Here is a 25,533-nt window from a genome sequence, read left to right on the forward strand (position 1 = left end):
GTTAGAACTAAATAGTATTTTAATGACACTCACAGAATGCCAGCCAAGTCTCTTGGACTTCTAGATAACTCTGGAAATTTGTGGTGAATCCAATTGTAGTGATGGTAGCAGAGTTTTGTTTGTAGTTTTTATATTCCCAGGCGCAGTGCCATATTCCTGAAAAAAGAAAAAAAGAAAAAAATCATTTTGTTTTTTTAACTTCACTTTGTATTTCAAGAGATAAAATAACTAGGTCCTCTTTATGTCCAGACATCACTGCACCTCTGTGTGCCTGATTTAAAAACTATTCCAGGTGAGTATTTACCATAAGCTCCAGCGGCCAACACTCCAAAGATGAGGACCCACACCATGACTGGAGCGGTAAACCTCAACAGCAACAGGAACAACAGACTGACAAGCATGGCTATCACCAAACCACTGAGACAGGACAGGATGGAGGGACAGTTAGGACATTTATAAGAGATTAAAGCAACGATTTTAAGGTAAAAGGAAAGCCGTGAGAAAGATGTAAACTATATTAAGAACACATATCCAACTTAATGTAATCTCATACAAAGCCTTTGCCACAACTTCTACTGGTACCATTTACTTTTTTGCTGACACTGTCAATAAGGTAATATTTTATATTTGCTCCTGAAGCAATTGTGAGGGCAGTAGTGTATTTGCAATACACTGAAATCATTAACCTACATGACAAAAAGAAAATGCATAGATTATGTAAAAGCAGAATTCATGTCACGTTTCTTATTGAATTGAATTACACTGTGCAGGTGTTCCCCGTGAAGAGGATGTAAGTGTATGCTGATAACCACATGCTTTAAACAATAACTTGGTACCTTTTTGATAGCAAACAGATCATCTGAACTCACTGACAAGTATATTAATATACAGTACTCATATATTTTTATGTTAAACAGAATAAATGCCAGTGATTGTATTCTGTTCTTATTAAGATAGAGCACCTGATACAGCATTTCAGATATTAAGTTGACACTACTACTTTGTGTTATGGCTTATTCGATATCATCAAAACTTCATTACAAAATCTGACTTCTATCTGTACATCAGCAGGTGGCAGTGTGCAATGCTGGTTCAGCAGGGAAACTCACAGGATGATCCACGGCCATGACGACGCAAAATCTGCAAAGATTCGGGTGGCGATGTCCTTAGCGTTAAAGCTGTTGATAATGCCCCTAACGAAGACAAAACAGGACAAGATGTGATGGTGGCACTTTTGCTTTTAAATAGTAAAAAGTCATCATCAGATAAAACAAATAATACAAATGAAAAAAAACCAAAAAAACAAAACAACGAACAACAGCATTTAAAACCCATTTCTAAAAGTGGTATGGGGGTAATTAAAAGGTGGGTGAAAAGATCATCATGCAGCCAACAGTGACCATTTTTATATAATTATGTTCTACATGTCTAATGTGACACTAATAAAGCTGGGAAGTCATAGAAACCAGAAATAACCCAAGATATTCAGCATAGGCAGACAGAGAGTGTAAGACAACTACTCATTAATGCTTTAGGGCTGCAAATCCCAAGACAGTGTGTCACATGAAATCTAAGGCCGCTGTGTATAAGTGAGTTAAACGCAACAACAAGAGCAACTAGAACTAGCTGCTACGCTACGGCTCAACAGAGACTCACAAAACCACCAACCCTGTGCTGTTGATAAGGAGGAAAAAGACACAAGATTATTAAAGTCTGTGGGTTCATTTAGATTTATAGTCATCTTGATAATGTCTCTTACCCAGTGCCATTTTTGATGAGGGCAACAGTGTCATTCACTGAGGTGGGCAAGCCTGGAACATTTGCAAAGTCTGAAGGTATGTTCCCCAAGGCTGTGATATCAGGAAAACATCTCCCCAGCACTAACCACACAGAACAAAAAAGGAAAATAAAATTAGCCATAAATATGGAGTTAGAATGTTTTTTAGATCTCTATACATAAGGTACTGTAATGTGTATTGAACATACAAGGAAATTTAAATGAAAGCAGTAATGTGAATTTGTTACTGACCAGGGGTTGTAGGTATGAGCATGAAAGGACACCGCTCCTTTTGTACAATCTCACTAACACTCTGAAAAACATGTTTAACAATCAAGTTTTGGCCAAAAATAAATACTGTATACATAGAATACATAAAAATAGAGACAGCCACCAGTGCTAGCCCTGCCTCCTAGACTGCAGCTATGGTATAAATCTGAAACCTCTACGCAACATCTTCTATGAGTTAATGCAAGTTATTTTAAGATTTTCTGACACTGACTTTGAGGTCAAGGTCACCGAGATTTGAACTCGTCCAAGATTTTTAATAGATCTGATTTCCTAGGATATTGTACAAAAAACATGACCTCTGACCTTGACTTTAAGCAGCGAGGTCACTAATATTCAAACTTTACTGAGATTTGAAAATCAAATTGAAAGTCTCAAGTTTCCCTGTTCTCGAGTTATGATCTTCACAAAGTTGGCTGTTCACGCCGCCAGCCCAGTAGCGTGACAAGAATACTTTCTTTTAAACACCGTTTGTAGCTTACCAAGTTAGCATTGTTGAGGTTAAGAGATGGCACGCAGTAATTTGGATTGAAAACCTTTGCAGGATTTTCACCTGGAAGGTACGACTGTATCTTCACGGCCCAGAAGTCAGAGGGACATTCTTTCACACACACCTATGGGTAATGAAAAAAATAGGAATATTTATGCAGCACAGAGAGGAAAGTAAAGAGTTTGAACAGGAACAGCAAATTGCAGTAGCTGTGTGTACCTGTGTGGTTGGACACTGGAAACCATTGAGAACATTTGCCATCACATTGACAGACATTGCACATTTGAGAATGTCAAAGTAAAGCAAGTTGGGTCGGTCTCTGAAAGACATGAATAAAGTTTTTATTTCATATTATATTATTAAGTGTGTATATATTTTCTATATTTAAATAAAATGACTCTAAACAATGGTTAAATTACTTATTTGGCCCAACTCCACAGAACCAGCCAGTTGAGTTTCTTGCATAAAGAACATCTCTTGGATCTCCATAGATCCAAGCTGACAAAGGGAAAAAAAGAACAAATTAATACTCAGAAAGAAACTAAAAGCCAATCATGTAAATGTTTGACCTAATTCCATCTTGCTCAATGTGTTGCTTGCATTTCATATGAACAGACTACACGAGGGTGTGTTTTTAATTCAAACACTCAGCATTTGCTGCCTTCTCCAGTGTGGTCTTTGGTCAGAGAGATGTGAAAATGGTTGCTAAAATATTTATTGAGGTGGGAAACAGATTGTGGTGTGAATTCAGTAACACATTAATATTGTGACAAAAGCAGTCCAGTAATAACTTTTATATTGTGTACTTATATGAGAAGCAATATTATGACTACATTTTGGTATCAATTCACAGAACTTGGTGCATTACTTTTTTATTATTATTTATTTATTTATTTATTTTTAAATCAAACAAGCATCAAAATTGACAACAGGATGCAGTTTTTGAGTTTGTTTTCCCATATGGGGCTTCTTTTAATACACATATTTAAGCTGCTGCATACAAAACACACCTAAATCAATGTATTTTTTATTTTATTTTTTTATATAATGCATGTAGCCATAAACTAGGACCCATGCTACATCTGGCAAATGTTCAGTTATCATTGATTTTCATGTTAAGCAGTGGAACATTTTGCTAAACCTGGAGAGCAGATTTCTCCCACTATAAATCCACCCTTGTGTGCAGTGCTTTTAATAATCTCAATGGAGGAAATAGATTTGGGAAATACTAGCCATTGAACACACAAATAAGGTCACTTCATGACCCATCAGGCCGCTGTGTTTGCTCTAGATAACAGATGGCCCTGAGTGTTGGAATGAGTTTGATGACAGAGCAATAAACTGACTGGAACTATATGAAAAACATAGCTCTTCATAGTAACAATAGAAACTAAACAACTGAAAGAAAGAACAAGTGTAATCCTTTACATCATGTAATCTACTTGGCATTTATAAATCAAGAGCTGTAAATCTCTGCCATTAAATGAATCTTCTGGTTTGACAAGAGGGAGAAACAGTTAACAGGTTACATATTGTTATAGCCTGCTGGATAGAGGCAGGCTTGCTCTTCCACCCTACCTAGTTCTTTATATCAACTACATAGTAGCTTCATACGAAAAAGACGGACACATGACTAATGTCGATCTTTCGATCACACTTTGCTTATCAAAAAGTATGTTTGTTAAAGTGCAGCAGTGAGTATGAAGTGAAAAACATAAGAACATATGAAAACACAGTTGGGCACATAATGCCTGTGCTGGCAGGGTTGGGTTTCTCTTACCTAAAACTCCAACTACTATGTAGCCGATGATGACCAGCAGGAAGAGAATACAGCAGATTATATCTGTACACCCTCTGTGTAAAAAAAAGAAAAGAAAAAGAAAGTGAGATAGTATTAAGTAAAGTGAACAGGGTAAGCTTTGCATGGGTTTTTGATTTTGTTAAATGTGTCTTCGTTAAATGGGATAAATGTGTCTTCCTAGGCTAACAGAAAACACACACACACACACACACACACACACACACACACTACACCAGGAACCACACAGCTGGACAGAGGACAGGGGGGTTAAAATGTATGAATTTCACCACCTATCCAGTGAGCTTTGAGTCAGACTTACCTATTCTTTACAGGTCCTTTGAAATTAGGGTCAAACTGCGCTGGTTGTCCTGGAAAAGGCAAACATTCGCCATTAATCAACAACTTCCAACTTGAACTGCTGATTTAATGTATAACTGTGCAACAATGGACAAGGCGCAGTTATTAAAACAGGCCTTTTTGGATAAAGATATTTTGACCATTGCCGTCTTTCAACCTGGTTATACTGGAGTTTTATTTAGCCAGTTCCTGAAATATTTCTTATAGTTAGATTTGTTTAACTTTAAAAACAGGCATCCTCTGTTTAAAGTTAATGAATTACTTCTAAGTGAATAAGGAAAACTTTCAGAGACTTGCATTCATATTTTATGGGCTGATTGTTCATAGATGTGTTGCTGTATAATCACTATGACAGGAATTGAATTACTAGGAAGAAATATGTCATTGTTGTTTCCTGGAACAGAGAGAGGGACGGTTAGCAGGAACAAACAATGAATCCAGTGGACTCACAAATCAAGCGGCTCTGAATATAAAATAAAATGCATATTTTATGTTAGAAAATATATGTTTAATCATACCATAGGCAGTAAAAAAAAATTACTGAGTGAGGCACAGCACTGACAGCAGCAGCTCTCAGGATAATTATTTGTCGACATAGTTTTTTTAATAGAATTTGAATTGAAACAATGAGACTGTCCTGCCTCTACAAAGCAAAGTGTACTAGTTTAATTGCAAACAATGAAACTCAAGAAACTTCTTTGAGAGACTTTCAGCTGAAAAAAAAAAATCCATCCACCAAAGTCAAATCTGCATTATCCTGTCGAGCAGGAATAACCCGATAGGACAAGCCACCCTCATATGGTATTAAATACAATGACTAAATGATTTATGGCTTTGTAATTCACATGTACTTCATATTTGATCATAAGAAAAAGCTGCACTCCTCACTTTATGAAAACTAATAGCATAAGGAAGCTTAAAAGTTACAACATTTAAAAGTCGTCTCCACTGAGTCATTTGAATAGAGCTGAAAGGACAGTGTGTCAACATTGCACATAGTCCCTCAGGCTTTCCGAGAAGGATGCAAATATTACAACAGGATGTATGAACTTCAGGGCCAATCATGTGATTCAAAGCTGGCAATAAGTGGCCATAACAAAAAGCTAATTGTACATTATAGTGTAATCCTTCAAAACAGGAAGGGCTAATAAAATGCCAATTACTGCAACACATAAGATCAGAAGGTTTTTCATCTCAGTATTGTTCAGTCATTGAAATATCAGGTGTGTCAAACAAACAATTCATTGAAAAGACTACACTAACGTCCTCCAAATCTCCACTCGAGAAATACTTAGAGAAACGTCAGAGATACAAAATGCTGACAACACAGACGGCTTTTCACTGGTTTGTTTTTCCGTGAGTGTCAGATTTCATTTGCTAGGACGCTGTTGTGTGTTTAGAGTAAATGACAGTCTGCACCTTTAGATGACACACAACTTTTCAGTTCTTCCCTCGTAAAAAACTGATGCAAAGCCTTAAACCTTTAAACTTTGAACCTCATACAGGCTGGTATTTTACAGCTTGAATTTGCAAAATTACAAATGACCATGAATACGAATGTTATCGCATGACCCTGTCTTAAGATGAATGAGGCAGATGTCAGTACAGACCCAGTTCTTTAAACCCACAGCAATGCAACCAGTTAAAGCAATGACTTAACATAGAAGTGGCACAAGGAGACTCAAAGAAAAACATAGATGTTGCCTAAATTCTTCGGTTTATCTGTAAAAAGAAATTATGGCTTGGTTAATTGTAGCCGGCAGAGACTGATTTACAACGGGGTTTTTTTTTTTTTAATATTCAAATGTTATGCGACTCCTGGATATCTTGTGATTAAACATTCCAATGGCTACAATAACCGGAGAAAGGTTTTCTTATTAGAACATCAATTTGGAAAAAATATTGACAAAGAAAGAAGTTTATTCTCCCACAAAAGAACATGGCTGCAGGATTTAAGTTTGCAAAGTTGTATGTGAGCAAATCACAAGAGTTCTAGGACAGTGTCCTTTAGACAGACACAACCATGTCAGCACAAACACCCCATACCAACTGTGTTAAGTCAACCATGAACAAGAGCCAGTTTAGCTCACTGGGATGAGCAGGCGACCATATACTGTACGGCTTGGTTCGAATCCAACCTGTGGAATGAGAGTTGTCTTTGTCAGTGCAGCTACCCTTGGAAAAAATAGGAACCTATTCTAATGAGCATCAAACCATGTTTTTATTGATATATACTAGAGGTGTCAAAACCCATTATTAAGGGTACTGGGAAAATTGTCAAATGTCGTAGAGTGAAATGCCAAACCTGTCTGACAGATAAAGCTTGGCTGTGTGTTGCTGTGTAATGTAACAGGACAATGATCCCAAGAACAGCAACAAATCTACAAACTCCAACTCACTATCAGACAACTGACACCAAAATCATTTTATTTAACTAAGTCATTTTATAAATGTGTTAAGAATGTAAAATAAAGCCTATGTGTGATTCTCCTGTCTCCTACATTAGCTTATTATTAACAGGTTGTGGAGATCTGGTTCACCTGTTGAACCAGGCAGGCTTAACAAGTTTTGTGGCCAATGATTTGCAATAAGGCACATCTTTCTCAACACTGTCTAAACTTTCTTAACCGAGACAAAAATGCAACAGCTCCAAAAAGGGAGCAAACAAATCTCTCACTAATGAATCAGGAAGTGTCCAAAGCCCTGAAAATGATTTCTACTTCCTTGTGAAGCCAATCAGAGCAACAAAGAGTAGCTTTAAAGCTGAATCATAATTAGACCACTCATCTGAATTGACACTCACTCTCTCTCTCTCTCTCTCTCTCTCTCTCTCTCACACACACACACACACACACACACACACACACACACACACACACACACACAAATTTTAAAAAAAACAGAGGTTCAGCTGTCAGTGATGCTGTGGTCACCTGGTTTTTACATCTTATATGGAAAGACATGAAATCAATCCATCCATGTATGTTTACCTCCAGGGAGGGTTTGTTTATTGTAGCCTTATCAAACCTGCCAGAGTGTCAACAGACTCATGACTTACAGACAGACTCCGTTGCACAAGGTGAACTGGCCAAAACGTTTTCATCAGCAGCAACAGAATTTGTCTTTTAAGAATCTAAGCATCTCCAGTTTTAGAGTTTGTGTGCAATACCCACACTAATAGGTTCACTATAATAACGTTTTCTTTCACAGTTGGAGCGCCTGGTTGGTTCAGACCTCATGAAAATAGCATAGCAATGTTGTCTTCCAGAGTTTTCCCTGCATATTAACGGCACCCACAAAGGAAGCTTTCACTCTCCACCAAAGGAAACTCATCAGCTCTGATAAAAAATATTAACCATTTAACCACACAAGTTTTTATCAAAAGGCCACAATCTGTTAACTAATGCAACACAGACTCCCTGCTTTTACACTATGCAGACCAATAGTGCTTATGTGTACATTCACCCTAATATGAAACAATGTTAACTGATCATTATAGAAATAAACTGCACATATTTTCATGATAAAACATTGATTTAGGCAACTTTCAAGCCTAAATAACTGAGGATTCTCATCAGGGAGAACAAACTGGTATTTAGATGAGAGAAATTAAGTATTTATTTAGTTAGTATCTAATCCTTCTAACCCCAACACTACACAGTTAACACATTTGACCATAAGGCCATGCTCAGCTGACACTGGAATTAAATCTAAGCATGACATTAATAATGGAAGAAATTTTAAAGGACAGGATGCAATTATTTAAAACTATTTTAGCCTTCTTATTTCTCCCATTGGATACTTTGTCTTTTTTCTTACAGTCAGGTTTCTGAGGTGTCCTGATTTGTCAGTAATAAAACTGTCACAACATTTTAAAACTAGGTTATCGGTAAAACAATAAAACAGTTTGATTAGACTAATTATTGGCACACGGCCTACTGTTAAACAGGAAGATAAATAAGATATCACTGAACTTTAACGACCTAACAGTCATTAAAAAAAAAAAATCCACGCTAGAAACAGTGGATTTATGCTAATAACCACGTCATTAAAAAAAAAAAAAAAAAAAAAAAAAAAAAAAAAAAAAAAAAAAAAAGAGTTAGAAACTTTAACTTAAAATTCTAGAAAAAATGGCGTGACACAAAAAATGAACACAGCTCTCACAAAGAATTTAACTCTAAAATCGTTCATTTCAGATTTTTCTCAGCTGCCTTTGGAAATTTTTACTTTAACGCTGAAAGCAGATCCTCTGAGAACACCAACGGCCGACGTCAGCTCACCGTATTCGGAGTTCGGATTTTCCTCTTCTTGTGTTTTTTTAGCCATGTTCCGCCTGGACCTCCACCTGTTCCTCCTTTACTCATAAAACGCAACTTCTTCTACACACTGCGAGCTTAAAACTAAATAAACAAGAAGCTAAAACCGACTTTTTCCGAGGGAGCTTCGCCGCGTTAGCGCGGACATTGCAACTAACGACTGAAGAAATCTTTTTCTTCCTGGCAGCTGTAACCAGGGAATGACGCGGCACGCGCACCTGCTGAGGGATGAGCACCTGCGCGGTGGACCAAAGATTGTTTATTAACAAGAGGACTCGCTCTGCATAGTGTAATTGTAGAGGTCTATGGTAATACTTTGGCATCACTAAAATCAATACATAAAGAGAAAAAATATATTTTTTAGCCTTGTCATTGCGTGCATAGTCCTAGTAAAAATGTTTAGATTTGTTGGGTTTTTAAAATGCGTACAAGTGTTTCCTTCACTGAGCCAGAGCTGTGCTTTGTCTAAGAAATAAATAAATGACACGTGTGTGTGTGTCCTATTATCTTCCAGTGGGAGCTAGCATTTCTGTTAGAGGGCAGCAAAGGTCTGAGCCATTGTGTTTATGTGTCTTTGTGTCTTGCCTCTTAGATTAACTGGTGATTTTAAATTGGACTTGTAGACATTAGTGTGGAGTCTCTTCTGTGTTGAAATTGAATTTGATCAGAGTGCGACTTCCACCTTTAATCTTCACATCTGATCATACCCAGTCCTGCTTCCCACTCCTCTTGCTTTGCATTATTGTCTAAAGGGCCTTTGTTGTTAAAACGGAAGCTAGGAAACCAAAAACCCGACAAACTCAAGGCTGAGCACAAATAAAACAAATTAATCAAGTGACTTTAAACATGTGTAGGCCATGATTTTTAATTTTAATAAAGCCACAGCACAGAAGTCAACTCACGAGTTATTTTATTACACTACGTGACAGTAAACAGCAGGTATAAAATAACAACAACAAACAAACAAAGCTAACATGGTAATCAAAAACAACCTTACTCGGTCCAGCATGGGTAAACACCCGAACCATTACTGCTCTGTATCAAAATGCATGACTTGTTGGCACAAGAGAAACAAAAGGAAAAAAAAAAAAGTATAAAATACATGTTTGTATATATGACTGGTACATGATGACAGACTGCTAACACGCAAAGTGTCAAGGCATGAGTACATTATGATTTACAGTTAAAATACTGTGCGTAAAGAATTACAAGACCTCGGTCATTTCTTTCTCCAAACTCCTACATGGTAAAACAAATCTTCTGGCCCAAATCCTCGACAAGATAAAGTGGCTGTTGACAGCTTCAGGAAAAGAAATTGCAGTTCAAGTAGAAAAACACACAGCACCTTAGATATAAAACTGAATGATGAATGAAGATATACCCCCGCTATGATGTATTTCCATTACTAGTGTATGCAACAGAAGGAGTTAATCCAAAGGCCCCATGGGTAAGTGTCTTTTTTTGTTTTTGTTTAAGAGTTCCCTAGCATGGTCAGCCCACAGTCAGCTCCTGATTCTGGGCCGGCCTCCAGCCGAGCTAGCCGGCTCTGCTCCAGGGCGATAGCTTCGGCCGAATGTTTGCATTTCTCCGAGCCGCACTGACAGGTGAAATATTTGCTCTTAATGTCCCAAAAACGATCTCCGTAGTCAAACCTAAGGACCAATCAGAAGCAGACCATTAGAATAGATTTCCCGATAACAGAAAGAAAAGAGGGCTCAACTAAGCAGGAAATAAATTACACACAGTTGTGTTCAATTTAGTTCACATACACTTTTCATGGGCAAGTGTATGGTTATGGTAATTTAATTTCTTTTTTCATAATGTAAAAACAGTGAAGCTGGAGGATGAACGCCAACTTTTTTCCACTCGATAAAAGTTAACGCGAGGGTTTCCGATGGTTTGGGACAAATGCAACTGCATGGCAGGATTGTAAACGGACCAAACTTCAGTCAGGAGATTAACTGAGATAATCCATCCGCAATAAGAGGTTAGTCATTAAAACACTGCTGCATGAGCTGGGCTGTAGTTACATCGTAAGGTTTTAAAAACTGAGCTTTAAAATGATTGTGTAATAAAAACCGAGAGAGGCCGACAGTGATCACCGACCGTTTTTAGGGGCTTGTTCAGATTACACGGAACAAGATACAAAGCATTAAAACATGTTTAAAAACACAACAGCTTTAATAAACCGAGTAGTTTGGACCCGGAAGCTCATATGTGATGACAAAGTTCATATGTCATCACTTAAAGACTGGATTCCAGGAGTTTCTGGTTCATTGCAGGTGGTTCCTGTGTTTTTCCAAACATCCTAAGAATTTTTTCTCACCTGAGGGTGACAGAGAGATCCACTGTACTTACGTACAGCACAGTCATTTGAAAAGATGATTAAGTTATTCACAAGATGAAAACCTATAGATGAAAACCTAAGATGATCTGTCATAGCAGTTGTTCGAAACTGCTATGACAGCCATTCCCAGCTCATGTAAATCTACAATTAGTCTTCTCAGATTAACCCAATTCTTGTTTTTCAAAGTTATTAAATATGTATGCTGTAAAATCAAAAGCCCCAAATTACCATCACATTCATGCCCATGATGAGTGCATGTAAACTCTTGACCACAACTTTAAGGTCCAACCAGGCACTTATGACTTCTTACCCCAGCTCCTGCCCACTGAGGATGTCTCTGGAGCTAAAGAAGGCAATGCGAGGAAATCGCAGGTCCTGATGGAGCATGAACACACGTACTGGGATGAGGTTTGGGTCACACAGGTGGTTGATGAAGCGGCTGATGTTGCCGTAATACCGGGCATCGATACAATACACCTCCCCATCCTATACAGAAAAAAAAAAGACCGTTAAGACAGTTGAGGAAATCATAGCAGACATTTATTTCTGCTATGGGCATATTTATTCCTATTAAATTAGTAAATACAATTTAAAATACTGCAGAAACAACACAATCATCAATTCAAAGTACCATGATAAAAGTATCTTCATATTTTTAGAATCAGTGTCAACACAAGAAAGGGGGTTAAACCCTAACCTTCGAAACACAAGATTAAGACTTGGTCAATTATTTACTTCATAGTTTTTGATTAATAATTATACAGTTAATAAGCTGTGTGCCCCCTCTTTCTGTTTTCCCCACATGATGTCCATGTTTTGAAATACACGATTTAAGAAAGTTCACCTTGTTGTCCAGGTCAAACAGGTAGGAGTCGTCCTCTCTAACATCTGCTTCTGCATCTGAGATCAGCTCTCCAACATATCTGTGCAGAAAGAGGAAGGTAAGCTTCATTTTTTTTAACCTCTAGCTTTTCACAGAAAAGCAGCCTAGTGTGTGCCAGCAGAGGCTTTTTTTCCCCTCTTACTCGCAGATGAAGCTTCCCTGTGGAATGTCCTGCAGAGCTCGAACTCCCCAGCCCATCTTCTCTGTCCTGTACAGCTGCAAACGAACTCTGAGGAGGAAAGAGGAAAAAAAAAAAAAATAGGGTTAAGAGAGAAGTATCAAGCAGACACTCATCAACCGGGGGGCGGGGGACCAGTAATGGCTATTTGCAACACATGGCTGCCTGCCTCTGCACTGTTAAACATCTGTGACTGACTCAGGTGCAGAGTGATTAATAATTATTGCTTTACCATTGCTGCCCTCAGCAAGATGTAGAAAGATGGTCAGCAGGTTGTTGATTACTGCACAAGAGAAGAATCATTTTTCCCCCCCAATCAAAACTTTAGCAGTTGAGTTTATTTGTTAGAAATCTTTCCAGATGACACGAGGTTAAGATTATTCGGTGTCGGTTTGTAGTCTGACGTGTAATCTGGCTGAGATTTATGCATTTCTTTAATTGCTGATACTCACTTGATCCCTGCCTGGACCACCCTGTTCTTGCACGTTCGATAACAAGAGCAAGCCATGTTGCATTCGAAAATTAGTGGAGGTTCGATTTTGTTGAACTCCTGAAGCAGCCGTTGATCCTTGTAACAGAAAAAGAGGTGAAAAAAATATGATAGAATAAGAATAACTCTGCCAATTTAACTTCATATGAAATCTGCTGCTAATGATTATGATAGTATTTTATTCCCCCAGACAGTTTGTTACCTTGTCATACCAGCAGCGGATGCTGAGCTGTCCACAGAGGCAGTTGCTAGATGAGCAGTCATCAGTGCAACTACAGTGCTGAAGGGGGAGGAAAAAACCCAGAAAAAAAACAAGGAAAAATGAAGAATACATTTTTCAAAATAAAAGTTCTGTTGTGTGGAGACACAATGAAGTTACCTGTAAGTGTGTGATATTACGGTCTATGTTCATTGCTGAAGTTTCACAGTTTTCTGAAACGTATTTGTAATCCGATGGACAGCCTTCATCATCCACCGAATTCACGCAGGGGATTGGAACGTTCTCGTAGCCCTGTGCGATGTCACTGACACACAAAGCAAAAAGCTTAATCTGCATGTTTCCCCACTGATCGACCATGGGAAGTCCCCTGGACCTAATCATAAATCACATCATTTAGCATACATGATGCACTCATGGCTCTTGATACCAAAAATAAAATGGTTTTGGGGCGTGAGCCTGGCATTGAGCTGCCAGATAAATGGTGGGTGTGCCTAGCATAGACTTAAGTACACAGTGTGATAGGTTTCAACTTACGCATAGTGGTCACTACAGTGGACAGCTATTCAACAGCTGTTTTCTTGCATTTGTGTCAGTGTTGATGGTATACTTGCATAGAAACCACTACATTGGACACTGATGTGTCAGTCGATACCCTGCTACCCACTGGTCAGCCAGTGGACATGTGTAAGTGGACATGTAAAAAACTATTTGGAAAGTACATGTTTAAAAAAAATGAAGTTCAAAAATCTTTTTTACATGCCTAAAGAGGAATAAAAATACTTAAGAAAAAAAATCTGGATTGATGTTATTATAGTTCATGCATGAAAGGGTTAAATAGAGTCCAATTCTCAAAGTCTCATCTATTAAAAATATATTGCAACATACAGAACCAATGTGACAACATACCTCATTATGCAATCTGAGTCATGTATTTTTATTTAGGGGTAGAGTTAAGGAGGGATTTTTTTCATGTTTCTGTTAACATTTTAGAAAACCAAATAAAAGTGGAGCTTTCATCGCTGTATTTGGGGTTCCACTTCTTTGTAGTACCAAATACTAGCTCTTACATCCATCTTGGCAAGAAATTGTATCCTTGAATTTGCACTGCTGATTATTTTCATGTAAACAACACATTATCGTGCCAAAACACCTACCTGCAGATGATTCTTTCCGTCCGAAGCATACGATTGGTTATTCCCCTTCGCAGTTTCCTGTTGATTTGGAGTGACACCCACACTGGCGTGTCAGCTCGCGCCAATGTAAGAGGTGTGTCTCCCTCCCTGTTCATGATGTCTATGTCTGCACCTCTGGACAGGAACAACCTGCACAAAACAAAAACCCAGAGAAAACAAGTTCATGTCCAGCCAACTGTAGCAAAATGTCTCCAATTTCCTTAAATGTGTTGATGGATAAAAGCAGATGTATATAAACTCACGTAACACATTCCAAGTAGCCCTCTCTGGCAGCGATGTGGAGTGGTGTGTCTCCGTGTACGTTAACAGAGGAGAGGGAGCAGCCGGCGTTCAACACCAGCTCTGCTATATCCACATTTCCTGCATACGCCGCCCAGTGGAGACACACATTCAGCTCCTGATGGGAAAGACGTGACTGTTTAAAGTAAAAACCTGAAATATGTTCATACAACTGCATCTATGTGGTCTCTCACACCAATGAGCTAGGAAATTGTTTAATCACTTCATAATGCTTAAACATGTTTTCATTATCTAAGCTGTGGATGCACTCCTTCCTCCAACGTCCTAATCTGAATTTAGGAAAATCCAATAACATTTAATATGGCTTAAAAGTGAGGCTAATGCCTAAAATTTGCATTCTTGCTAAAGCCAAGCATGGAGCGACTCGACCTGCTTGCACAAAGAAGTTGTATCGTGTACTTTTGCAGAGTTTATGGTAGAAATCTACCTTATCATTGATGGTGACGTCAGCTCCTCTGTTCAGCAGCGCTTTGATTACATTGACGTGTTTGTGCTCAGCGGCCCAGATGATCGGCGTCCAGCCCCCGCTGTCCTGAAACAAGCCCACAGGAAGAGTCGGGAGTGGACAACAGAGCGAATCATATGCCATGTAGAAGGTTGGTGGTTCAATCTCTGGCTATTTTACAAAGTCTAATCAAATCATTTCCTTGTCAGGAAAAGGCTGAAATATTCATTGAATAGGGATGAGTGATAGCAGACAAAAATGCTATCTTGCTCCTTTAAAATAGACATCCAGGATCTTGCTTTACCTGTGCATTCACATCAACCTGCCCCGTCTCCAGAAGCATGTTGACAGTCTCAAGGTTTCCCAGCTTGGCAGCATGGTGGAGGCCAGTATATCCATCCTCCTCCTGATGAACAATGATATTAAAAAAAACAAAAACAAAAAACAAACAAACAAAAAAACATTTTTAAAAAAATCCATATCCAGCAAACCTCTTATGGTTCACAGTTATTTTTTTGGAGACACTTACAATGTGATAGACGCAGGCGCCATTCTGGACCAGGTAGCGAGCCACCTCAACGTGATTGTTGATGATAGCCTCCAACAGAGGAGTCCTCAGGTCCTTGTCCTGGGCATCAACTTGAGCACCAGCCTGTCAGTGTGGAATCAAGTGTAATATTTAAATGAAATGCTTTAATTTCGGCACATCCTAAAAGCAATGATGTGTGCCCATTTTCATTTTTAAATGGTTAATTGTTTGTGAAAATGCAGAGCTGAAAGGATCAGATGCAAACAGCATCATGAAATAAAAACAGGCGGTTCAGTGCAAGAGTTATCTTTATGTTTTGGGCCATTAATCAGAAAAATCAACCATCTCTATGACTCATCTGGGATTCTTAAAAAGCATGCCAGATTTTTCTTTCCTTGCTAAACTATACTAATTTTGAAATTTCAAAAGTAAGCTCTATTTGCAGCCTCATAGAAAACGAGTAAACTCACATCCAGAGATGAAAGAAGCAAAGACAAGTGTAACCAGGCGATTCATTTCTCACCTGTATCAGCATGTAGCAGACTTCCAGCAGACCTCTCTGAGCTGCAGCGTGAAGAGCGGAGCGCCTGTTCTGAGAGTCCGGCTGGTACGTTGGATCGATACCCTCCACTGGGACACACACACACACACACACACACACACACACACACACACACACACACACACAATAGATAACTAGTGGTCATGTGTTTGCTTTCTTTTCACTCTGAAGATTTCAGGGCAATAGTTTAGATGTGATGTGATGGAGTAACACCACTTCCGTGCCTGTTTATTTTCTTTAGTGTGGTCATATGTAACATTTTCTTTGATTGTGGAATTTAAACTGATTGTAAGCTGATTACATAATGAACTCTATCATGATGAATACCTATTAAAAGAACAGGCAACAACCATTTTTGTCAAAGTATACAAGTCGAAATATAAAGGAGCACAGTGGAAGCGCTGCAGTTTTTGCCACTCACTGAGCATGAGCAGGACTCTCTGCACCTCTCCTTGCTTGGCAGCAGGGTAGAGCTGACGAGGGTGGAACCTCAGTTTCTTCCTCCTGGCGAATGAAAAGCAGTAATTTACCAATTTGGCCTCAAAACAACCAGCGATTTAGTTTTTCAGAGAAAGCCATTTGTAATTAGCCACTTTCTTGGAAGATTTTGAGCAAACAGCGATGGAAGATGTTTATGCCTACATTTAGAGCAATGTGTCATCTTTCTGTGCAAGTTTAAAGCAGTTTTTACACACACTACAGCCCTGAACAGCGATGTGTGAACAGAGCAGATAACAGAGTGGTGCATTTATCGTTAGCGAATACTACATTTGAGTTTGCACCTCTGTGGAATAAAGCCCAACCCCAAGTTCACTTGTGAAAACAGATGAAGAGATTTCAGAAGATGACAGGAATGCTCTGCTTGGGGAAAAAATATAAAAAGAGAGCTGTGTGTATATTTTAAGGAAACAAATGAAGCTCAAAAGCTGAAACTAAACCTGCTTCAGCCTGGTATTCAGCTCTTTAACCAGATGGAGCTGAAAATAATTCAACTTAAATCAAATTAAGTCTCCAACCTCTCTGTGTCCTGTGTGAGAATGGCTTTCTGCAGCGCCGCCCTACTGGGCCCAGGTGGAAGTGCACTTGGGCTGACTGGCTTCCCATTTGGCATGCAGAGCGAAGGTCCTACGCTGTCCACGCCCTCCTCTGCTGGGGGGACGGTGGTTGCAGTTGCAGCTGAGGCTACAGGTTGAGGAGGCTGCTGCTGCTCTACTGCAGGTGTTACCAAGCCGTGACTACGCATACGAGCACTGAAAAGACAGGAAAGTATGGAAGCAAAAAATGAAAAAAAAACCCCACATTTTAAATTCTGACATTTCCCATGTCATTTAGCCTTACCTGACAGGTCTTTCGGGCATCTTCCCATCCTTCATCCCACCTGTGGAGGCTGTGAGAGAGGGTCCCGTGGGGACAGATGGTGGCAGAGACGGTGTGGTGGTGGAGGAAGCAGACATGGTGACGACCGTAGTTGCGGAGGCCGTGCCGAACGACCGGATAGTGACCTCCTGTGCCTCGGAGGCATCTTCGCCACAATGGGGACAGAAAAGCATGCCTCCGCCATTTGCTCTGCTGCGCCCGCCGCCCAGCACCGTCACACACCCCCGGTGGAAACGGTGAGCTATGCGCTGGTCTGGGCAGCACTCAAGAAATGTGCCCTGGAAGAGGAGCATAAAGCAGAAGAATAAAACCAGATATGTAAATAATAAAAAAAAAGATATCAAAGAGGAAAAACAAGTCTACTGCACAGAATATACTGAGGCAGATGAAGAAAAGCATAAACAAGAAGAGAGAAGGGAGAAAAAGAGGACAAAGACCATTATCAGAGACGATATACAGGAGAACTGAGAAGGAGAAATAAGAACTAAAGAAATATCTAAAAAGTCTAAAGTTCTGTAAACAACTTCCTTTGGTTTCAGTTCACGTGTAAAACTCTACAGGAACAAACTTGAGCCACATTCTCGCAGGTTGTTGTGTAAGAAGATGCCAAAACTACATTTGATAGATACTCTAGAGTCTTCAAATATGAAAGCAGGTGGTTTTAACACTTACCGCTATACAGAAATATCCACAGCCGGGACAGCAGTGGTGTTTGACCATGTGTGAGCGATGGACGTCACAAAGCACCATCAGGGGAACCCGACTGGACGGCCTCATGGTCTCCCCCTTAATAGTCCGATTGGTGCAAGCTCGCAGCTGACAAACACAACAGGAGAAAAAAAATGAACTCCAGGATTTCTGAAACCTTTACTGAGTTAGATTAAATATTTTTAAGATGTTATTGCCATAAAAAAAATGACATCTACTGCATTTTACACAGTTTTACAGGCAATGAGAATGATAGAGAAAAAAACTATGAACAATTATTAGGTCATATTTTTGTTTGCACTTCCCAGCTGTATAATAATAACTGCTAAAGAGAAAGTAATGTGCTGTAATGCTGGAACCAGATGAAAGGCATATATTTGATCCTCCAAATTTTTTCCCCACATCAAAGTTACCCTTGATCTTAAATCCAGCTTTCATCTGCTTTTCTTTTACCCCTACACACATAACGCATGCATTTTCAGTACTGTCCTTGTACACAGCTCTATTGATTTATATCTCGCACTGCTATCATAGTGTACATAGGTTTGAGTTTTATACATTCCCTGAAATGCTCAGATTTTTTCTAAATACTTCTTTATACTAAGGTGAGAGAGAAACAGTCTTTTGATTCTCCTGAATGCATCTGTACATGTAGTAAACTGAGAATTAAAAAAAAATAAAAAGTCTTCCAATGTTGAATACTTTCCCCTCACACAGAGCTAAAGAAATCAATTAATACTGTATGTTATAAAATGAAAAGTAACCACCTGCAGGGTAAACACAGTGAGCAAACACAGGGACAAACCTCTCCATCGATGCTCTCAGTGGCCATGCACTGTCTGCTGACACGGTGGCTGGTGCTGTCCACCCGAGGAGCCTCCATCCTGCAGCTGCACAGGGGGAGCTCTTCCAGCCGCTCCGTGTCTCCTGCATCACTTCCATCTGCAAAAGTGGAGGGGCAGGGTTTGACTTGTGATTTAACAGTTAACATTAAAGTCATCTAAACCTCAACTGTTACAGAAGACAATACTTAGGTTTGAAAAATATAATTGGGTGATTTTGATGTTATCCAATATAAATCTTTTTTAAAGGAAATGAATTCCACTCTGTTAAGTAACTGTTCTACTGCTCTAATTGAACTGCTCAGTAAACCAATAGATTGCATCATTAAAGGTAAACACCACTTTATTGCCCTTGTATAATCTACTTTAGAGCGACACATCCATCTTACACCTACCCGGATGAGGAGAAAGTGTCAGACTGTCAGCAGCAGCGATGTCCAGAGCACCCAAGGGAACCTCTGTGTAGTCTGCAGACCTTCCTGCCGTGGACAAACCAAACAAAAAAAAACTATAAGCACTAAAAGGAACTGGAACATGATGCTCTTCACTCATGCTACACAGCTTTTAATGCTTTACAACACTGAAATTTGAAAAAGCCATTTAGACCTTTTCTCACTGATCAGCAGAAAACAAATATGTTTTCAGAGACACCTTTGGTTGTAATTACAGCTCTGAGTCTGTGGGTGGCATCTTTGCAAGTCTGGACACAGGATTCCTCTTCACAAGAGTGTTTAGGTCCTGGTTGAGGTGGCAGTGGTGTCCTTTAGAGCTTTTCTTTACATATATGTCCTGTTTGTGATGACGGCCTACTCTATGCATTATCTGACAGTGTGTGATAATTTCTATGATCTTTTTAACTTTTCACTTAATGCCAATGTGTATTAAATGCGCAACACAAAATGTTTCTCTGGCTTTTTGCTTCATGTTCATTTTCACTAACCAACAGGTTGGTGGTTTTTCTCACAACTTTTCCAGTATGTAAATGTCCTTGGGCAAGATACTGACTCTAAATCCTTCCACATGCATGCATTGATGTGTATTATAAACGACTAAAACCCTCTATGCATACAAAAGTGATGTACAAATGTGTGCGGCACATTGTTTTTAATTGTGACCAATTTGCTTTTTGTAAGAGCCTGGATTTTTCAAAATTTACTGTTAAAAAAAATTCTTATTGCAAGGAGCATGTTTCAGGTTACCAATCTCTTTGACAGATAAGTGTGGTTCAGAGAGTAGGAAGTAGATGACATCACTCACCTCCCTCTGTCTCCACAACGTCAGCCGCGTTTCTCTCTTTGTCCTGATCGGACAGTGGCCACGAAGACTCTTCGCTCTCTCTGACCACTCTCTGTGTTTTAGGCTCTGAACTCTGCAAGTAAAAGATAAATAAAAAATAAACATCTGAATATAAAAACATAACATTTGTGAAATAGTGGGGTTTTTAAGTAGTGGCTGATTATTTTAAAACTCCAACCAAAGTTTGCATTTTTGAGGTTGTTAAAGTTTAAAGATAAAAGAATTTATACGAAGAGCAGCCAATCAGAAGAAAGCTGACTTAATAGGAGCTAAAACACCTTGCTGGTGGATAAAATGAAGAGCTGCATCCATGGATTCTCTTATAGTTTGCAAAATGACTTTTACAGAGTCCAAGAACAAATATATGGGATTGAAAATAAGCACAATACGTCTACCTTAAAAGTACAAATTCCTCAGTTTACTGACAAGACAGCAACTTTAAACATGAAGTAGTGTCTAATGGCACATATTGAGTGTGTCAGCATCTTCATGGTCCAACTCCTTAATAATGATCCCGCTGCAACTTATTGATGGCTTATTTGAGCTAAAGACATTTGTCACGACACGTACAGTGGCTTGCAAAAGTATTCGGCCCCCTTGAACTTTCCCACATTTTATCACATTATAGCCACAAACATGAATCAATTTTATTGGAATTCCACATGAAAGACCAATACAAAGTGGTGTACATGTGCTGAAGAGAAGCACCCCCAGAGCATGATGCTGCCACCACCATATTTGACAGTGGGGATAGTGTGTTCAGAGTGATGTGCAGTGTTAGTTTCCCGCCACACATAGCGTTTTGCATTTTGGCCACAAAGTTCCATTTTGGTCTCATCTGACCAGAGCACCTTCTTCCACATGTTTGCTGCGTCCCCCACATGGCTTGTGGCAAACTGCAAACGGGACTTCTTATGGGTTTCTGTTAACAATGGCCGTCTTATTGCCACTCTTCCATAAAGGCCAACTTTGTGCAGTGCACGACTAATAGTTGTCCTATGGGCAGATTCCCCCACCTGAGCTGTAGATCTCTGCAGCTCGTCCAGGGTCACCATGGGCCTCTTGGCTGCATTTCTGATCAGCGCTCTCCTTGTTCGGCCTGTGAGTTTAGGTGGACGTCCTTGTCTTGGTAGGTTTACAGTTGTGGCATACTCCTTCCATTTCTGAATGATCGCTTGAACAGTGCTCCGTGGGATGTTCAAGGCTTGGGAAATCTTTTTGTAGCCTAAGCCTGCTTTAAATTTCTCAATAACTTTATCCCTGACCTGTCTGGTGTGTTCTTTGGACTTCATGGTGTTGTTGCTCCCAATATTCTCTTTGACTTTCTGAGGCCGTCACAGAGCAGCTGTATTTGTACTGACATTAGATTACACACAGGTGCACTCTGTTTAGTCATTAGCACTCATCAGGCAATGTCTATGGGCAACTGACTGCACTCAGACCAAAGCGGGCTGAATAATTACGCACACCCCACTTTGCAGTTATTTATTTGTAAAAAATGTTTCAACTCTTGTATGATTTTTGTTCCACTTCTCACATGTACACCACTTTGTGTTGGTCTTTCACGTGGAATTCCAACAAAATTGATTCATTTTTGTGGCTGTAATGTGACAAAATGTGGGAAAGTTCAAGGGGGCTGAATACTTTTGCAAGCCACTGTAGATAACCCTGCATATCTAGAGTACATGCATGGCCATGCTGGCTAGAGTCACATGTACAGGTGTAAATACAGTAATAAAACAGGAAGTTAATAGAAAAATGAGGAAAGAAGTATCTAACAAGAAAGCAAATATCAAGCCAAGAAGCTACTCACGTGATCCGAGGTGTTTACTGGCCTCTCTGTGTCTTTAGCTTGCTGTCTTGTTTCTTCTTCACTATCTTCAAACTGTAAAGCAAAAAAAAGAAAAGAAAGAAGCTTAGTTTACTTTAGTTTAAAGTTTGGCTCATAAACACTCTGTAGCAGTGTAATGTGGGTTTACTTTTGATGGCTTCAAACCTTTTCAGAATCTCGCCTGGACGGACTAGAAATCTGAATTCGCTCGCCTACTTCCTCCGCGGACTTCCCCACGGAGCTGATGCTCTTTCCAGGTGCAATTTCAGACTCTGCTTTTTTATGGAATGAGCTTCCTTCCTGAAAGTAGGATGAGAGACAGATATGAAATGGACCACAAACAACTGTTATTTAAACCAAAAAAAAACAACCCCAAAACAAGTGTCTCACCTCAGTATGAGCGTTATCGGAAACACTTTCAGATCTCTCAGGTGTGCTGTCTGATAAAGGATCCAGCCTCCTCTTCTTTGCAACTTTAGAAGCAAAACAATGTGATACAAACCATGACAAGGCTTAGTTTTAAAGTAAAGCAGTAGTTAATGCTCATTTAACTCATTTACTGTGAGTTTAGACCTACTGACCAGGTTCAGAGTGAGAAGAAAGGTTGGCTGAGGATCCTGAAGGAGTCACAGATGCAACAGGTCCCTCAATTTGACTGATCTGAGGAGAAAAATTAGCCAGAGTGTTTGCAGGTATATTAACATCATTTTAAATGCAATTTAAGACCAAACTTGTGATGGAAGCAGAAACCGAAAGTACAAATATCCTTTTGATCCTTTCCGAGTTTAGGAACACTGTCCAGATATGCTTATCAATCTGGAAAGGAACAAAAATATCATTGTTTTCCTAAATGATATCCAATTTCCTCAAGTTTTAAACCCCGTTAAACACACAGCAGGGATTTCTCCACAGGCATTTAAATTCTTGACAGCTTTAGGTCATTTTGAAAGGTTTAAAGTCATTTTTAAAACACAATAATTTACAATAAGCACCTTTAACAACTGGTAGAAATCCAGATAATAAATCATGAAAACTCAAGAATCAAAAGAAATTTACCAAATATGATTCATACCAAATAGGAGTAGCTCCTCTCTCACCTGCCCTGGTGGAGGCCTGTTCATGGTCTTTCGCGCCCGATGGATCTTGGGTGGTGCAGGGGAGACAGATGGAGAAGAAGCAGCTGTTGTAGAGGAAGAAGAGGAGGAGGATGGAGGACCAGGTGGAAGGACAGATTTACTGCTACCAGGCCCTGAAACGCTCATCTTTGCTCGGCCAGGAGACAAAGTCGAGGACGTGGAAGGAGACGACGACAATGACGACGAGGTCGTCGAAAGAAGGGAATTTGCTGTGTGACCTGACAAATCAAAGCAAAAGGGATTATCTCCTCAGTTTGTAAACTAAGTCCGATTAAATCAACAAAATCAACTCAGAGAATTTCGACAGCAGCTAATCTGAGCTCACCTGTAGCAGCAGATTTGTTCTGGGGGGAGGCAGCAGGGGACCATTGTTCTCCTTCCTCTCTGACTGTGGAAGCATCCTTCCCGGGCTGCTGGGACGACAACAGTGATGAGATAACACCCATGGGCTCCGTCTTGGTAGCAGCAGCAGATGAGGTGGAGGCTGCATTATCTGAGGAATATCCGGAGTGCAAGAATTTTAAAGTTTATCAAGGAGAAATCATCAACAATGTCTTCCAATATATTTCAAATATTAACATAATCTGCATAAACCAGCTGGTGATTTACCTTCCTTTGTTTGACTTGACCCAGCTAATGACTCTGATGTTTTTGACTCGTCATTTTCATGGTGCTCCTGGTGGACAGAACAAGAAACAAGGGAAACGAGTAAAACTGATAATAGAACAGGCTCTTATTTCAATGATTTAATGAAATGATTGCAGTTCAACCACCTCGAAGATGGTAGAATAAATACACAAAGAAATTATATTGTATATTTGCATGCATGCAAAATATACAGTTGCCTGAAAAAGTATTGCCCCCCTTCCTTTATTTTTGTATGTTTGTCACACTTAAATGTTTTAGATTAAACAAATTTAATAATAAGACAAAGATAACACGAGCAAACACAAAATGCAGTTTCTAAATGAAGCTGTTTATTATTAAGGGAAAATCAAAACCCAAATGGCCCTGTGTGAAAAAGGTATTGGCCCCTAAACCTAATAACTCCTAGTGCTGTGAAGGAATTTTAGCCCACTCATCTTTGCAGATTTGTTGAAATTCAGCCACAATGAACCCCCCTTTTAATGTCTTGACACAGCATCTCAATTGGATTTAGCTACAGGACTTTGACAACCTTTTTCACACCAGTGTACATGTAAAAGCATGCACTCTAGAGGTCTAAATGTGTATCCACTACACTCATTCTATCTCTGGCCTTATGGTAATATTTTTGGACCCAGCAAGTTTTCTTGATAGAAACGCTTCCTACTGACAAACAACACAGGACCTCAACCAGGGGCAGCAGGACAAGGATATGAGGATACTGTGAGCATCACAGCATCACTCATCTCAAAAATGTTGTGTCTGTTCTTTGGCACTACAATCAAAACTGTCACAAATGTAATTCTAAAGTTATTTTAGGTAAAAAATAAAACCCCACTACTTTCGGCCTTCACTTCTCCAAAGTAAACCTGTCGGCCAATAGGTGAAATTTTCTGTTATGTTACATCAACTGCCGCCATGAGTCAGTAATTCCATTCATGCTTTTTACACGACCCAAGAAAAACCCCTTACTCCAACAGTACACCAAATAGAAAAGTGAATTTAAAACGGGATTTTAAACTGTGACTGCTTAAAATCTTAATTTCTTTTGGGGTCCATGTCTCGTTGGTGCAAAATTTACTTAAAGCTCCTAACTAGCAACTACGAATAAAAACATATCTTAAAAACAGATCGAGGTGCGATACTTGCTATACAGAGGATTGCTACAAAGGTTTCTGGTCAGTAAATACAAACCAGCAACAAAACATCATCTGGATAAGAGTAACCCTGCAGGTAACACAAAACTGTTACAGGCTAACATTGCTAGCAGTGCAGCCTAGGTTTCAATAAAAAAGCTATTATAATCGACATGTAAAGTCAAGAGGAGCTTGGCAGTATGCAGTATCGGTAAGCTGGGGAGTTTAAAGGTAGACGAATAGACGTAAATTCCTTTAGCATGCAGTTTTCAGCTGCAGTACGTTAGCTACCTTTGTCGTTGTCTCAGAAGCCGACATGTTTCCCAGTGACCGTCAACGTATGTGAGCGTGCCGCGTCACGGCCGGAGTCCCGCCCCTCGGTGGAT

The 25,533-nt window shown here is 39.5% G+C and overlaps 2 protein-coding genes across 3 annotated transcripts in view; both read right to left on the reverse strand.

The window, feature by feature from the left end:
* slc44a4 (solute carrier family 44 member 4) overlaps window positions 1-9,208 on the reverse strand; it is a 32,411-nt gene extending 23,203 nt beyond the window's left edge. The window contains exons 1-11 of the mRNA XM_087835487.1: window positions 8,994-9,208; window positions 4,676-4,724; window positions 4,336-4,409; window positions 2,975-3,053; window positions 2,775-2,874; window positions 2,548-2,679; window positions 2,030-2,090; window positions 1,760-1,880; window positions 1,110-1,193; window positions 305-417; window positions 34-156 (exon numbers count right to left, since the gene is read on the reverse strand). Coding sequence (XP_087691613.1) covers window positions 34-156; window positions 305-417; window positions 1,110-1,193; window positions 1,760-1,880; window positions 2,030-2,090; window positions 2,548-2,679; window positions 2,775-2,874; window positions 2,975-3,053; window positions 4,336-4,409; window positions 4,676-4,724; window positions 8,994-9,039 — 982 coding nt within the window. The 5' untranslated portion in view covers window positions 9,040-9,208. The remainder of the gene's footprint in view (window positions 1-33; window positions 157-304; window positions 418-1,109; window positions 1,194-1,759; window positions 1,881-2,029; window positions 2,091-2,547; window positions 2,680-2,774; window positions 2,875-2,974; window positions 3,054-4,335; window positions 4,410-4,675; window positions 4,725-8,993) is intronic.
* Window positions 9,209-9,896: 688 nt separating this feature from the next.
* On the reverse strand, window positions 9,897-25,496 carry ehmt2 (euchromatic histone-lysine N-methyltransferase 2). 2 transcript variants are annotated; one of them, XM_006788068.3, is made up of 28 exons: window positions 25,439-25,496; window positions 23,976-24,042; window positions 23,692-23,859; window positions 23,328-23,584; window positions 22,812-22,890; window positions 22,621-22,703; window positions 22,396-22,530; window positions 22,213-22,284; window positions 20,361-20,472; window positions 19,499-19,582; window positions 19,067-19,203; window positions 18,226-18,369; window positions 17,515-17,831; window positions 17,193-17,426; window positions 16,598-16,680; window positions 16,138-16,244; window positions 15,615-15,737; window positions 15,390-15,491; window positions 15,068-15,172; window positions 14,583-14,737; window positions 14,302-14,469; window positions 13,307-13,451; window positions 13,130-13,207; window positions 12,890-13,005; window positions 12,402-12,488; window positions 12,221-12,299; window positions 11,687-11,862; window positions 9,897-10,681 (listed from the first exon to the last, which is right to left on the reverse strand). In XM_006788068.3, exons 1-28 carry the CDS (start codon window positions 25,463-25,465, stop codon window positions 10,501-10,503), a joined length of 3,621 nt encoding a protein of 1,206 aa, XP_006788131.2. In that variant the 5' UTR covers window positions 25,466-25,496; the 3' UTR covers window positions 9,897-10,500. The 2 variants fall into 2 exon arrangements, with proteins under 2 accessions (XP_006788131.2, XP_006788130.2); XM_006788067.3 differs by having other exon boundaries at window positions 14,583-14,755.
* Between the last annotated feature and the right edge of the window lie 37 nt (window positions 25,497-25,533).

The sequence above is a fragment of the Neolamprologus brichardi genome, chromosome 22, assembly GCF_056152115.1.
Source record: "Neolamprologus brichardi isolate AB-2024 chromosome 22, ASM5615211v1, whole genome shotgun sequence".
Classification (NCBI taxonomy): Eukaryota; Metazoa; Chordata; class Actinopteri; order Cichliformes; family Cichlidae; genus Neolamprologus; species Neolamprologus brichardi.

What these genes read in the sequence shown, in the direction of transcription:
- ehmt2 (XM_006788067.3), bottom strand. Translation starts at nt 25,465, where the DNA reads ATGTCGGCTTCTGAGACAACGACAAAG. An exon ending in ACAGGCCTCCACCAGGGCAG is followed by an intron (nt 22,891 to 23,327) that starts GTGAGAGAGGAG and finishes TTTTCTCCTCAG; the next exon opens with ATCAGTCAAATTGAGGGACC. An exon ending in TCTGCTACATGCTGATACAG is followed by an intron (nt 15,738 to 16,137) that starts GTGAGAAATGAA and finishes CCACACTGACAG; the next exon opens with GCTGGTGCTCAAGTTGATGC.